The following is an 11,900-nucleotide window of genomic DNA, read 5'->3' as shown; positions in this document are numbered from 1 at the left end:
GACTTTTTGGGGGTCCCCCCCATGGGCCCCCCCTTTGTGGGGGTTTTTTCAAAGGGGGAAAACCTCCCTTTAAAGGGGGGGTTTTTTTCCCCCCCCCCCCCCCCCCCCCCCCCGGGCCCCGCTTGACCGCCGCCAGCGCGGTGCCCTCCTAGGTCCTCACCTCGCAAGGCTCCGTCGAGACCGTCCCGGTTGGCTCGATGGGCCGCAAGAGGTCCTCCCGCAACGCCGTCGCGCTCGACTCGCAGGCGCTCCCCCCCCCCCCCCCCTGACCCACCCGACCCACCCGACCCAACTGACCCACCTGTCCTCCCTACCCGCCAACAGGAGCAGCGCGTCGAGGTTGGCACGCCGGTCGAGGCGGTCGACTCTGGCGCGCAGGGCACGGTCAAGCACATCTTCAAGTCCTTCCTCTTCCTGCACACGCGTGAGTCGCGCGAGAACGCGGGCATCTCCTGCGTGCGCGCGCGCCAAGTGCGCGTCGTCTCGGGAAAGAGCGCCGCCCCGCAGTACCAGGGCTTTGGCGGAGAGGCGGCCGACGACGCGGTCGCCCAACGAGTGGCGGCGCGCGCAACCAGCTTCGCGGCGCCGCAGTCGCCCTCGTCCCTCGCGCCCGGCGCCGCGCCGCTCGGGGGCGGATTTGGCGGCGGCGCGGCCGACGGCGGCGGCTTCGGCGGCGGGTTTGGCGGCGGCTTCGGCGGCGGCGCCGCCGCCGCCGTGGGCGGCGGCGGGTTTGGCGACGGCGGCAAGGGGTTCGGTGGCAAGGGCAAGGGCAAGGGCGATGGGCGCGGCGGGCGTGGGCGCGGGCGCGGCATGCAGGACGAGCATCTGGGCAAGGTTGTGCAGATCACCAAGGGCGCGTGGAAGGGCTACTACGGCATGGTCAAGGCGGTGACCGGTCAGCAGGCGCGGGTCGAGCTGCAGGGCAAGGAGAAGATCATCTCGGCCAAAAAGGCAGCCAGAGCCTTGCCCGCCGCGCGCGCTCCGCCCGCGGCGCAGACTGGATCGCAGGTCCGGGTACTCGTGCCCCCGCCCGCCGCGCACCGCCCCCCCTTCCCCCCCTCCCCAGGCGGACCTCCAGCTCACGGACAAGACGGCAACCAGCGGCGGCCGAGCGCCGAGCGGCGGCGCCTTCCTCGGCGGCGGCTTCGGCGGGAGGGGCGGCTACGGCGACGGGAGCGGCACGCCGCTGCATGGCGGCGCCGGCTCGAGCACGCCGCTGCGCAACGACGGCTTCCACACCCCGATGCACGGCGCTTGGGAGAAGACGCCGATGCACGACTCGATGGCTGGCGCGTCGGGAGGGTGCTCGCTGTGGATGCGGTGGTGCGCGCCACCACTCAGGGAGGCCCTCCTGCGATAGGCTCGATGACGCCGATGCACGACGGCTCGCGCACGCCGATGCACAGCTCGGTCTGGGACCCGCTGGCGCCGAACACGCCGCTGCACCGCCCCTCGACGCCGTCCTCCTCCTCTCAATATGGCGGCGGCGGCGGCGGCCGGCAGGACGAGTTTGAGCAGCAGTGGGCGGCGATGGGGGGCGGCGGCGGCTCGGACTCGTTCTCTTACGGCGGGGCTGGCGGGGGGTCAATGTCGATGGGCGGCATTGGCGCGCTCGCCGGCTCTCACATTTCCCTTCCTCGCGGGTGGAAGCACTCTCCTTTTCTCGCCATCCCCCAGCTCACCCGCTGCCATCGCCGCGCCAGGCGAGTCGCCCTTTGTTGCTGGCGGCGACAGCTTTGGGTCGATGCGGCCGGCCAGCCCGGGTGGTCTCTCTGCGGCCTCCTCGTGGGCTGCGAGCGCCGCCGCGTCAGACGCGACCGGCTTCGCGGCCGCCGGCGGCAGCGCCTCGCAGGAGGTGCTGCCGGAGCGGGTGCTCGTCACGCTCAAGACGGCGGGCCACGAGGGCAAGCGCGGCGTCGTCGTCGAGGTGAACTCGGACGGCACGTACGAGGTGATGCTGTCGGACGAAGTCAAAAAGGTAAGCGCGACGCGCGGCGACCTCGAGGTGGTGCGGCCGGCCAAGCGCGACCGCGTCATCATCCTGCGCGGCGACAACAAGGGCAGCGTCGGCCAGCTCATCGGCATTGACAACGAGGACGGCATCGTGAAGATGGGCGGGCCGGGTGGCGAGTCGGACATCAAGATCATCGACCTCGACTCTTGCGCCGCCACGGAGTGAGCCTGTGGGCACGGACGGACAGCGGTGCCTAAGAAACGTGGGGGCCGCACACCGGTCACCGCGCGTCCCAGTCGTAAGAGCCCTGTCCACGTGGCAGTCGAGCTGGGTGGTGCGTGTGGCAAAATCGTTCGTGCTGCCCGCTTTGTCGTTTGGTGTGCGGTGTGGCGCGCGCGCAACACCAATAACAGTTAGACCCCCCTGTTGAGTACATGCAGATACCTCCACCTGCAACTCTCGGCGCTTCTCGGAGAGAGAGCAGAGAGCCGATACACAATCCGATGAGACGTGGGCGTGTATCTTTCGGTCTTAGCCAATCCACAGGACTTATCCGCCTTTGTTTTGTCATCCTACGCAACAACGCAGCTCTCACAGTCACACGACGCGCCGAGGTTGACCCCCCCCCCCCCCCTTTACGGCCCCCCCTAAAGCCGTACACATCGGTCTCGACCTCCAAGACAACAAAGTGCGCACCCCGATGAGACTCAATTTTGCAACAGCGATCCTGGATGCCCGCACGCACGGCACAGGTGCGCACCGAACGCGATAGGCGTCCGTCTCCGCGCGCGCTCCATCCGCCTCGCTCGAGCCTCTGGTGCGCCGTCGCAATCACGGACGTGTGCTTGGCTAGTCGCTTTCGATCTGGCACCGATGGCCTCCCTTCGCAGCGCTCAGGACTTGACCTGGCTGGAAATTGGGATGGCGTCGGGCGGCATGCGGTCAATGTACTCGCGGCACACGTCTGCCAGCCGGAGCGGCTCCAGGTGCTTCTCGAGGCTGGGCGGCAGTTTGACTGCGGACGTGCGTGATCGGCTGGGTCGATTGGTCTTGACCCAGCGCCATCGGCACGCCGACCAGCAGAGGGCGCCGCCCGCGATGCCCGCGACGAGGGCCAGGAGGAGGCAAGCGAGCTGCAGGAGCGCCATCGCCCGGTTGGCGCTGGCGGCCGCCGTCGTCGCGGCGACCCACATCGAGGCGGCCTTCTGGGTGGGCGTGGGCGGTGCGTGCGCGGAGGGAGCAACGCCCCACGCCGCGTTGGCCGCGTTGAGCAAGTCGCCGTCCCGGTCGTCGGAGGCCTCCCACCACACCATGCCGCCGAGCCCGCGCTGCTTGCCGTACTTGGCCTTGACGGCGACCGACTCCTCGTCGTCGTACGAGATGTAGGCGCTGGGGCCGCCCGCGGGCGCCGTGAGGTAGGGGGTCTTTGTGATGTTGTTCCGGTGCGACTGCCAGTACCCGGCCGGCATCGACGCATCGCGGTTGGTGAGCGAGCACGGCCGGCCGATGTAGTTCTCCTTGAGGTCCCACCACGAGAGGACGCCAGACTCCCACGTGCCGGGCAGGGCGCCAGAGGCGGTGCCGTACTCGGTGGAGGTGCCGGCGTAGCCGCGGCCGTACGCGGCAAAGCCCATGATGAGCTTCGAGCTGGGGCAGTGCTGGAGCCACGTGGTCACCCCCCAGTCGATGTTGTAGTCCTCCACCCCGCCGGCGGCGACATACGCCGGGTCATTGTACAGCGGCGCATTCTGCGACGCGAGCGGCTGGTACGCGCCGTTGTAGTCGTAGGTCATCATCAGGACGGTGTCGATGATGCCGCAGATCTCCGCCTTGGGTGCCGGGTCGGTGACGGCGGGGCCCATCCCCATGGCAATCGAGAGCTCCTTGTGCACGCGCGGGAAGCCGGCGTCGAGCGCGGCGCGCGCCTCGCGGAGCAGCTGCACATAGTTGCTCCAGTCCTGCGGGTCCACCTCGTTGTCCGCCTCGCCGCAGCAGACTGGATACTCCCAGTCAATGTCGATGCCGTCAAAGTTCGTCCTCCGGAGCATGTCCACCATCCCGTTGATGAGCTTCGTGCGCCTGCCGGCGTCCTTGCTGCAGCCGGAAAAGTAGTCGCTCTTGGTCCAGCCGCCAAACGAGAGCTCGAGCTTAATGTGCGGGTGGCGCTCGCGCAGCATCTGGAACGCGCGCACGTTGCCCGCGTTGCCGCTGCCGTTGCAGTGCTCCTCCCACGTCATGCCCAACTCTGGGTAGCAGATGTGGTGGTCAGCGTACTCGTCGAGCGAACGGACCTCGCACTCGGCGGTGACGTGAAGGTAGGCGTAGATGACGTGGGTAATCCGGTCAAATTGCATGTCCATCGGCTTGAAGCCGCGCGAGTAGATCCCCCACTGGGTAAAGTACTGCGCCACCTTGGTGCCGCCGCCCTTCATGGTGGGGCCGGGCGCGGCGAGGCTGGCGGCGGGGCTGACGGCGTGGCTGTACCCGAGCACGGTGGGCAGGCCAATGGCCAGGAGGAGGGTCGGGGCGAGATCCATCGCGCGTCCGAAGGTACCTCCCTAATGCGGGCGTGTGGGGGCTCCCCGCTCAGCGCTCAGCGCACGGTGGCCGCGTGCGTGTTCGCGGACGGAAGTACGGACTTGACGACTCGTAAGTTTGGGAATGCCCTTTTGGCAACTCGATCAAAGGCGGGCGAGCAAAAACGTGCGTTCTGACGGGACGCGAAACTGCGTCACACGAGGGGCCGGGTAAGGGCGTGAAAGGGTCGGGTTCATGTGCGGTCGGGGTTGGTATTCGTTCGTTAATTAATTAAGATAGTTAGCACACTCACAGTTCGTTGCTCGTTGAGCACTTGAGCGAGAGTGAGCACTGGATAGGGTCGATTCCGCATGGTACGGGACCCCTCGATCGTCTCGCCCTCCCACACTGGTGTGTTCATTGGGGGCAACCCTTTTCCTGGCTCACAAGCTCAAGATGTTCACGGGCCCCCACAGGGAGGGCCCTTGCGTAAACCCGGGCAAAGCACTGGCATTCCTTTCGTAACGCGTTCATCTCGCCCCACCTCGCCTCATCTCGCCTCATCTCGCCTCACCTCGCCTCATCTCGCCTCATCTCGCCTCACCTCGCCTCATCTCGCCTCATCTCGCCTCATCTCGCCTCATCGCCCCTCACCTCGCCCCATCTCGCCTCATCTCGCCCCATTTTTTTCTTTTCTAGACCACCCCGAGACCGACCCAAGACCGACCCGAGACCCGAGATCGACCCGAGATCGACCCGAGATCGACCCGAGATCGACCCGAGATCGACCCGAGATCGACCCGAGATCGACCCGAGATCGACCCGAGATCGACCCGAGATCGACCCGAGATCGACCCGAGATCGACCCGAGATCGGCACGAGCGATCAACCCAACAATGCCCCAGAGCCCCCTCCGGGGGGACCCCCCCTCACCCCGAGTGTCCGTGTCCTTCGCGAGTCACCGATGGGGAGCGGGGGGGGGTGCGAGATGCACAGGGGAGGCTGGGGAGGGGGGGGTCCACTCTGAAGACTGCCGACCGCGGGGGGGTTTTGTCCCACAGGGTTTTACCCTCCGCGCGAGGATCGGCGCGGCGAGGGGGTAGGTTCGAATTCGCCGCGCAACATTTCACCCCCACAGGACCCCGCCCACCCCCCCTCATGGTCCCACCTAGCACCCCAATGAGCCTTCGCACCCCCTCCTTGCGCAGTGTCCCCCACTATGTGTCGCCGTTTTCGGGGCACGCTATCCTGTGCAGTCAGGGCAAGTGGGGGCGGGGGGCACTCCCACCGACGTATGTATCTGTGGTGACTGTCCCTAGTCTCGGAGGGGGGCTTGAAGCTAAGAATATTTTTTTTTTTTTTCGTAACGCGTTCGGCCCGCAGTCTCGCTCGGCGCGCGCTCCTCTGCGCCCATCTAAATTCCTGAGTCGCTGCACCCCGCCAGAGCACCCACCCACCTGGCCACCACGCGCAGGAGCGGCTACACAAGTCCACACTCGAGTCGCACGGTCCGCCTCGCTTGAACGGCTGCTTCCACAGGAGGTGCAAAAGCCGCCGCGCTCCACTCCCAGCCACAGCCTGGCCACCCCGCGCGGACACGGGGCGCCCCACAACCCCACTCGACTGCCCGGCCGCTCACACACCGCCTCGGCCAGGGAAGCCACAAAAGTCTTTGATTCAGGCGCCTCCCGTTCGACTCTTGCTGTCGCCCTCGCCGTGTGTTTGTCAAGCTTCCGCATGAAGTAACGCGCTTTCTATTCCTTATTTCCAGCGCAGCTGCCACTCACTCAGCACGTGCGCCAACGACGCCTGTGGCGGCTCACTGTCTTCTTGTGTCCTCTCGTTGGGTAGAGTGCCCACAATTTCGCAAAAAAAATCTCTTCGCCTGTGGCTGACCGTAGCAAATTCGGGCGGGCGCGGGGGTCGACGGAGCGTAGGCTGCCGTAGCGGAGTGGGCCCCGAGTTTGAAAAGGGCGACGGACGCTTGCGTCCTAGCCTCCAACAACGCCTCCCCGGCGCAGAGGGGCCCCCGGAGGGATGCGCAACCGCCCCACGCCACGCCGCTTGCGCGGTCCTACTTACTTACTCGAGTATTCATTCACAGACCTTGTTATTGACAAGAAATACGTCCTATGGCGCTTTGCGCTGGTCTATGAGAGGTTGAGGTGGTGCGAGCCCTGGAGGCCCTGGGGATGGGGGGAGACTACCCGCGGGCCTAGAAGGCCCGCGCGCAGGGGGGTGGGACATTGGGGGTGGGACATTCACAGCATTCAGCTCCGTTGTGCTGCCTGTGTGTTTTGCGCTCGCCCGACCATGAGCAGCGCAGATTCGCTGAGCCTCTGCCCCACATACGCGCCGGCGCTCGGCTTCGGCGGTGCGATGATTGCCCTCGTGATGGCCTGCGTCGGGAGCGCGTACGGGACAGGCAAGGCCGCCATGGGCATCTCGACGATCGGCGTCGAGCAGCCAGACGTGCGCCGCGCCTCTGCCTGCGCGCCGCCGCCGTAGACGCGTGGCGGGCCCGTCGCCGCCAGACGCTCCGCGCTCGCGCGCGGCGGGCTATGCAGCGCGCGCCGCGCTCAGCCTCTCTGAGACATTCCGTCTCTGACATCCCTGCGCCGGCGCCACAGATTGTGATGAAGAACATCATCCCAGTTGTGATGGCGGGCGTGCTCGGCATTTACGGCCTCATCATCGCCGTCATCATTAGCAACCAGATTGTGGGCGTCGTGGGCAACGCGGCGCGCCGAAATCCCTCGCAGCCCTCGGCCCGGCCCCGGCCGACTGCCGTCCCACAAAACCGCAGGTTGGCTACAGCCTCTTCACAGGGTTTGCGCACTTGGGCGCCGGCCTGTGCTGCGGCATGAGCGGCCTCGCGGCAGGGGTGGCGATTGGTGTCGCGGGCGACGCGGGCGTGCGGGCGGTGGCCAAGCAGGGCAAGATGTACGTCGGCATGGTGCTGATCCTCATCTTCGCAGAGGCGGCCGCTCCCTCCCGAGCCCTCTGCCCGTCACGCCGGCTCCATGCCGCCTCCGTGCCCCCCACCACCTCGCCCGCCGCGGCTACCGCGCCACCCGGCGCCGCCCGCGCCGCCCGCGCCAACCCGGCGCCGCCTGGCCCGCTCTCTGCGTTCGGGCAGCCGACGCCGCCACCCGCCTCAAACCTCCGCACAGGCGCTGGGCCTGTACGGCCTCATCATTGGGCTGATTATGACCTCGAAAAACTCCGAGGTGTGCGGTGCTGGACCTGTCGAGTGATGGTCGCGGCTGGCGACGCGGCTGCGCCAGGGCCCTCTCCGCGCTCTCGCCTCTTTGTGTTTCCGCGCGGCAACACACACGAGGCACCTACGTTTGCTTCCCTCCCCCCTTGCCAAAGCCGGCCGCGGCTTAGGGCCGGCCTTGTTCGGTTGCGAGAGAGGGGCTGAGCAGAGCGGAGAGGCCGGGCGGCAGTGCCTGCTCTTTTCTTCCAGGCACCAGGGCAGACGCCGGGGTTCGCGCGCGGTCGCCGAGCACGTACCGCTCGGGTCGTTATTTTTGTACGTACCCCCATGTAATCTCGCCCACCGTGCGCAGGTCACCCGGTGCGCGGTGGTGCTGGTGGCTCCGACTCCCGGGAGGACCAGAAAAGAAAGAACTGGTTTCGTTAGCGAAGGGAGATGAAAAAAGAAACTGGAGCTGCTGCGAACGACTCCTCGTCGCCACACTCACCCTGCCCACTCTCGAAGACTCGCGCCGTCGCGCTGCCGCCTCGATGGCGGCTCCGTCGTCCGTCTTTGTGCGCAACCTCGCCTTTGACACAACCGACCAGGCGCTCGAGCAGCACTTTGGCTCGGTCGGCCCGGTGCGCGAGGCGTGGGTCGTGCGCGACCGCAAGACCAAAGAGAGCCGCGGTTTCGGCTTTGTCGGCTTTGTGCTGGCTGACGACGCACAGCGCGCTGTCCAGGAGCAAAACGGCTCGCTGCTGGGCGGTCGCAAGATCACTGTCGATCTCGCAAAGAAGAAGGGCGCGACGTCCGCCCCTCCGAGTGGCGCGCCGGAGCAGGGAGCAGCGGCGCCGGCGCCGGGAAAGCGCGGCGCCGGCGGTCCGAGCGGCGAGGCGAAGCGCGCCAAGCCTGCGCGCGAGCCGCGACAGAGGCACCGGGTGATCATCCGCAACCTCGCCTTCTCTTGCGACGCGGCGGCCCTACGCGCCGCGGTCGGGCCGCATGCACAGGCGCCAGCCCCGCCGCGCCAGCCCCGCCGCGCCAGCCCCGCCGCGCCAGCCCCGCCAATGCAGCCTCGCCTCGCCCTCGCCGACCTCGGATCCCCAGCCCGTCCTCCGTCCGGCTAGGTTCTCGACGTACACATGCCCAAGCGACCCGACGGCAAGCATCCGGGCTTCGCCTTTGTCGAGGTTCCTTCTGCAGAGGCGAGCGAGGCGGTCGTCAGTGCCCTCAACGAGCAAAAGGTGTGCGGCCGGATCGTCGCGGCGGACGTCGCGCAGAACCGCACGGCGTACCAAAAGGAGCACAGCGCGGCGTCCGCCGCCGCGCCCTCGGCTCCGTCCACTGCGGCGAGCGAGGAGGAGGAGGATGGCGAGGAGGCGGAGGATGCCGGAGGCGGAGCGGCTGGAGAGGAGAGCGAGGAGGAGGGCGGCGAGGAGGAGGAGGGCGGCGAGGAGGAGGAGGGCGGCGAGGAGAGCGAGGAGGAGGGCGGCGAAGAGGAGGGCGGCGACGAAGAAAGCGAGGAGGAGGAGAGCGGCGAGGAGGAGAGCGAGGCGGCGGCCAAGCCGGGAAGGCGGCGGAAGGCGGGTCCCGAGGACGAGGAGGAGGCGCTGCGTGCGACTCTGTTCGTGCAGGGGCTCCCCATCGAGGCGAGCCAGACGCAGCTCGAGGCTCGATTTGCAAAGCACGGCGCACTGCGGTGCGTCGTGCCGGCCCCGCCGCCCCGCCGCCCCATCGCACTTGCTGCACCCCCCCACTTGCTGCCCCCGCACTTGCTGCCCCCCCCACTTGCTGCCCCCGGCGCCGCGGTGAGAGGACGACTCGCACCCATCCCCGGATGATCGACTCTGATTCGACTCCCCTAGCTCCAGCCACTGCCAGTGCTGGGGCGCAGGGCGACTGATCACCGCGGCCCGCCCCTCTTGCCCCGCCCTCCTCTCTCCGCCGCGTCTCTCCGCGCAGCCACCGCCTCGCCCTCTCTCTGCGGCTCCCTTCAGGTACGCGCGCGTCGTCTGCGACCCTTCCACAGGCCTCTCGCGCGGCACTGCCTTTGTGCGCTTCGAGTCGTCGGCAAGCGCGCAGGCGGCGCTGGCGGCGGCACGCGCCGGCTCCGGTGCCCGCATGCTCGGCCACCCTCTGACGGTGAGCTCGGCCGTCGAGCGCGGCGACGCCGTCAAGGCGGCCGCCGACAAGCGCGAGGCCGCCAGGCAAGAGCGGGTCAAGCCGGAGGGCGACCGGCGGGGCCTGCACTTGGCTCGGCACGGGCTCGTCCTCCCCGGGGAGGAGGGCGCCGAGGCCCTCTCCCTGGCCGAGTTGCGAAAGCGCGAGGCGGCGTGGGCGCAGAAGAAGGAGAAGCTGGCGAGCCCAAACTTTGTCATCTCGACCACGCGCCTGTCGGTGCGCAACTTGCCGCCCCACGTCGACGAGAAGATCCTCAGCTCGCTCGCCGTCAGCGCGGCGGCGGGCGCGGCGGCTGGCAAGGCGGGCGGCCAGGCGCGGCACGCAGCCAAGCGCAACGGCGACCGGCTCGTGAGGCAGGTCAAGATCGTGCGCGACGAGCAGCGGCGCGACGCTCGCGGCCAGCCCCGCTCCAAGGGGTTCGGTTTCATCCAGTTTGGTGCGCCGCCGCCCCGCGCCGCCGCCATTTTCACCACGCGCTCCACCACCCTCACGTTGCTCCTCCCCGCGACGCCTCGCCCCCGACGTTTGCTCCTCCCCTCTCCCCCGGCAAGGCACGCACGAGGCGGCGCTCGCGGCCCTCGAAGCCCTCGCCGACAACCCTGCGGCGCTCGAGAAGCACGGCGGCAAGGGGCGCCGCTTGCTCGTCGAGTTTGCCGTCGACTCTGTGCAGAAGCTCAAGCTCCACGAGCAGCGCCGCAAGCTCGGCGCCGAGCGCCGCGCTGCGGAGGCGGCGGCGGCGGCGGCGGCGGCCGGCGCCGAGCCGAAGGCAGCCCCGCAAGGGAAGGGCCGGGCTCAGCCGTCGGCGGCAGCAGAGGCGCGAGCAGCCAAGCGGCCCTCGAAGCCGCCGCCCTCGCAGCCGCACTCGCAGCAGCCGCCTTCGCAGCAGCCGCGGGGCAAGGCCTCGAACCAGCCGCGGGGCTCGAAGCAGCCGCCCAAGGACCGCGCGCTGGCGTCCGAGGCGACGACCCGCGGCGCTGACAAGGCAGCAGCGAAGCTACGACCCACTAGCAAGGGAAATCCAGAGCGGCGGGAGCGCATCGAGGAGCACCACGAGATCGAGAGCGTGCTGCGGCGCGGCAAGCGGCAAGCCCAGAACGCGTTTGGCGAGCCAACCGCCCAGCGGCGCCGTGCCAACTCTGCGGATGCGCGAGAGGAGGCACGTTTTGAGTCACTGGTGGGTTCGTACAAGAAGATGCTCGGCGCGCGGGGCTCGAGCTTTGAGGCCAAGCTCGGCGAATGGACTCGGTGACGCCGCCAGTGCTCCGGTTTACGCGGTTTTGCTCCCGGTTCGAGCGTCCCGGGGCGCTCGCCTCCCTGAGCTCTTGTGTGCGCTCAAGCGCGATTGTGTCGGGGCTCTCTCTCTCCATCTCTCTCCCTCTCTTTGATGTGGATTGGTGTCAGTAGTAGTTTTTACGTATGTATGCATGGATGCTGAATGAGCGATGGACCCTACCTATTGATCGCTCTATTGCGCTTTGAGCGCGCATTGCGGGGGGCGCGCCCTCGCGCCCTCTGGCAGAGCGGCTCTCCTGCCTCTGGGCACTGGGGTCTGCGCTCTGCGGCCCAGAGCCCCGCAGAGCCTCTGGGGCGCGCATAGCGGGTGGGTAGGCCCTAAAACGGCGGGAGGGGTGGGGCTATATCGACAGAGCTAGAGGGCTCAACCACCCCTCCACCCCTCCACCCTCCACCCCTCCACCCTCCCGGAGCGAGAGAGGTCCGTCTTGTCAAGCCCTCCCACTTCCACCTCCCTGTCCCTCCGACCGGAGGGCTCGCCAGCCCACAGGGCTGGAGGGGTCCCCGTCGGATCGGCGTCGGGAGGGCTCCACAGGGCTAGCCCCCTCCCCGGACGCCGGGTGGGCTCGGAGGGACGGTCGGACAAGGGAGGATCTTCGTGGCGGGAGGGCTCGAGAGGGGTCGGAAGGGCCCTCTGGGAGGGGTCGCAAAAAGAGAAAAAAACGAACTCGCGGCTTATGTGACTGCCCCCCAAGAGGGCTCGGAGGGCTCGGAGGGCTCGGAGGGCTCGAGGGCTGGAGGGCTCCCTTAGGG

At 68.4% G+C, this 11,900-nt stretch overlaps 4 protein-coding genes across 4 annotated transcripts in view; 3 read left to right on the top strand and 1 right to left on the bottom strand.

The window, feature by feature from the left end:
- The window catches only part of EMIHUDRAFT_469967 (hypothetical protein), a 4,437-nt gene extending 2,034 nt beyond the window's left edge, over positions 1-2,403 (top strand). The window contains exons 5-9 of the mRNA XM_005772707.1: positions 153-245; positions 325-951; positions 1,067-1,289; positions 1,361-1,606; positions 1,704-2,403. Of these exons, the coding sequence (XP_005772764.1) occupies positions 153-245; positions 325-951; positions 1,067-1,289; positions 1,361-1,606; positions 1,704-2,179 (1,665 nt within the window). The 3' untranslated portion in view covers positions 2,180-2,403. The remainder of the gene's footprint in view (positions 1-152; positions 246-324; positions 952-1,066; positions 1,290-1,360; positions 1,607-1,703) is intronic.
- A 444-nt stretch (positions 2,404-2,847) lies between these two features.
- Positions 2,848-4,491, bottom strand: EMIHUDRAFT_117626 (hypothetical protein; the record flags this gene model as incomplete). The annotated part of the gene is made up of 1 exon (XM_005772706.1): positions 2,848-4,491. The coding sequence occupies one exon, from the start codon at positions 4,489-4,491 to the stop codon at positions 2,848-2,850; it is 1,644 nt and encodes a 547-aa protein (XP_005772763.1).
- Positions 4,492-6,758: 2,267 nt separating this feature from the next.
- Positions 6,759-8,024, top strand: ATPVC1 (vacuolar H+-ATPase, subunit C). Its single transcript, XM_005772715.1, has 4 exons — positions 6,759-6,943; positions 7,102-7,212; positions 7,278-7,451; positions 7,645-8,024. Exons 1-4 carry the CDS (start codon positions 6,785-6,787, stop codon positions 7,726-7,728), a joined length of 528 nt encoding a protein of 175 aa, XP_005772772.1. The 5' UTR covers positions 6,759-6,784; the 3' UTR covers positions 7,729-8,024.
- Positions 8,025-8,233: 209 nt separating this feature from the next.
- On the top strand, positions 8,234-8,473 carry EMIHUDRAFT_58586 (hypothetical protein; the record flags this gene model as incomplete). The annotated part of the gene is made up of 1 exon (XM_005772705.1): positions 8,234-8,473. A coding segment is annotated over one exon (240 nt), but the record flags the coding sequence as incomplete, so codon positions are not given.
- Positions 8,474-11,900: the final 3,427 nt, after the last annotated feature.

The sequence above is a fragment of the Emiliania huxleyi genome (assembly GCF_000372725.1).
Source record: "Emiliania huxleyi CCMP1516 unplaced genomic scaffold EMIHUscaffold_352, whole genome shotgun sequence".
Lineage (NCBI taxonomy): Eukaryota > Haptophyta > Isochrysidales > Noelaerhabdaceae > Emiliania > Emiliania huxleyi.
The sequence above is the reverse complement of the archived record's forward strand: the minus strand, read 5'-3'. Positions and strand labels throughout refer to the sequence as shown.

What these genes read in the sequence shown, in the direction of transcription:
- ATPVC1 (XM_005772715.1), top strand. Translation starts at nt 6,785, where the DNA reads ATGAGCAGCGCAGATTCGCTGAGCCTCTGCCCCACATACGCGCCGGCG. An exon ending in TGGGCGTCGTGGGCAACGCG is followed by an intron (nt 7,213 to 7,277) that starts GCGCGCCGAAAT and finishes ACAAAACCGCAG; the next exon opens with GTTGGCTACAGCCTCTTCAC. An exon ending in TGATCCTCATCTTCGCAGAG is followed by an intron (nt 7,452 to 7,644) that starts GCGGCCGCTCCC and finishes ACCTCCGCACAG; the next exon opens with GCGCTGGGCCTGTACGGCCT.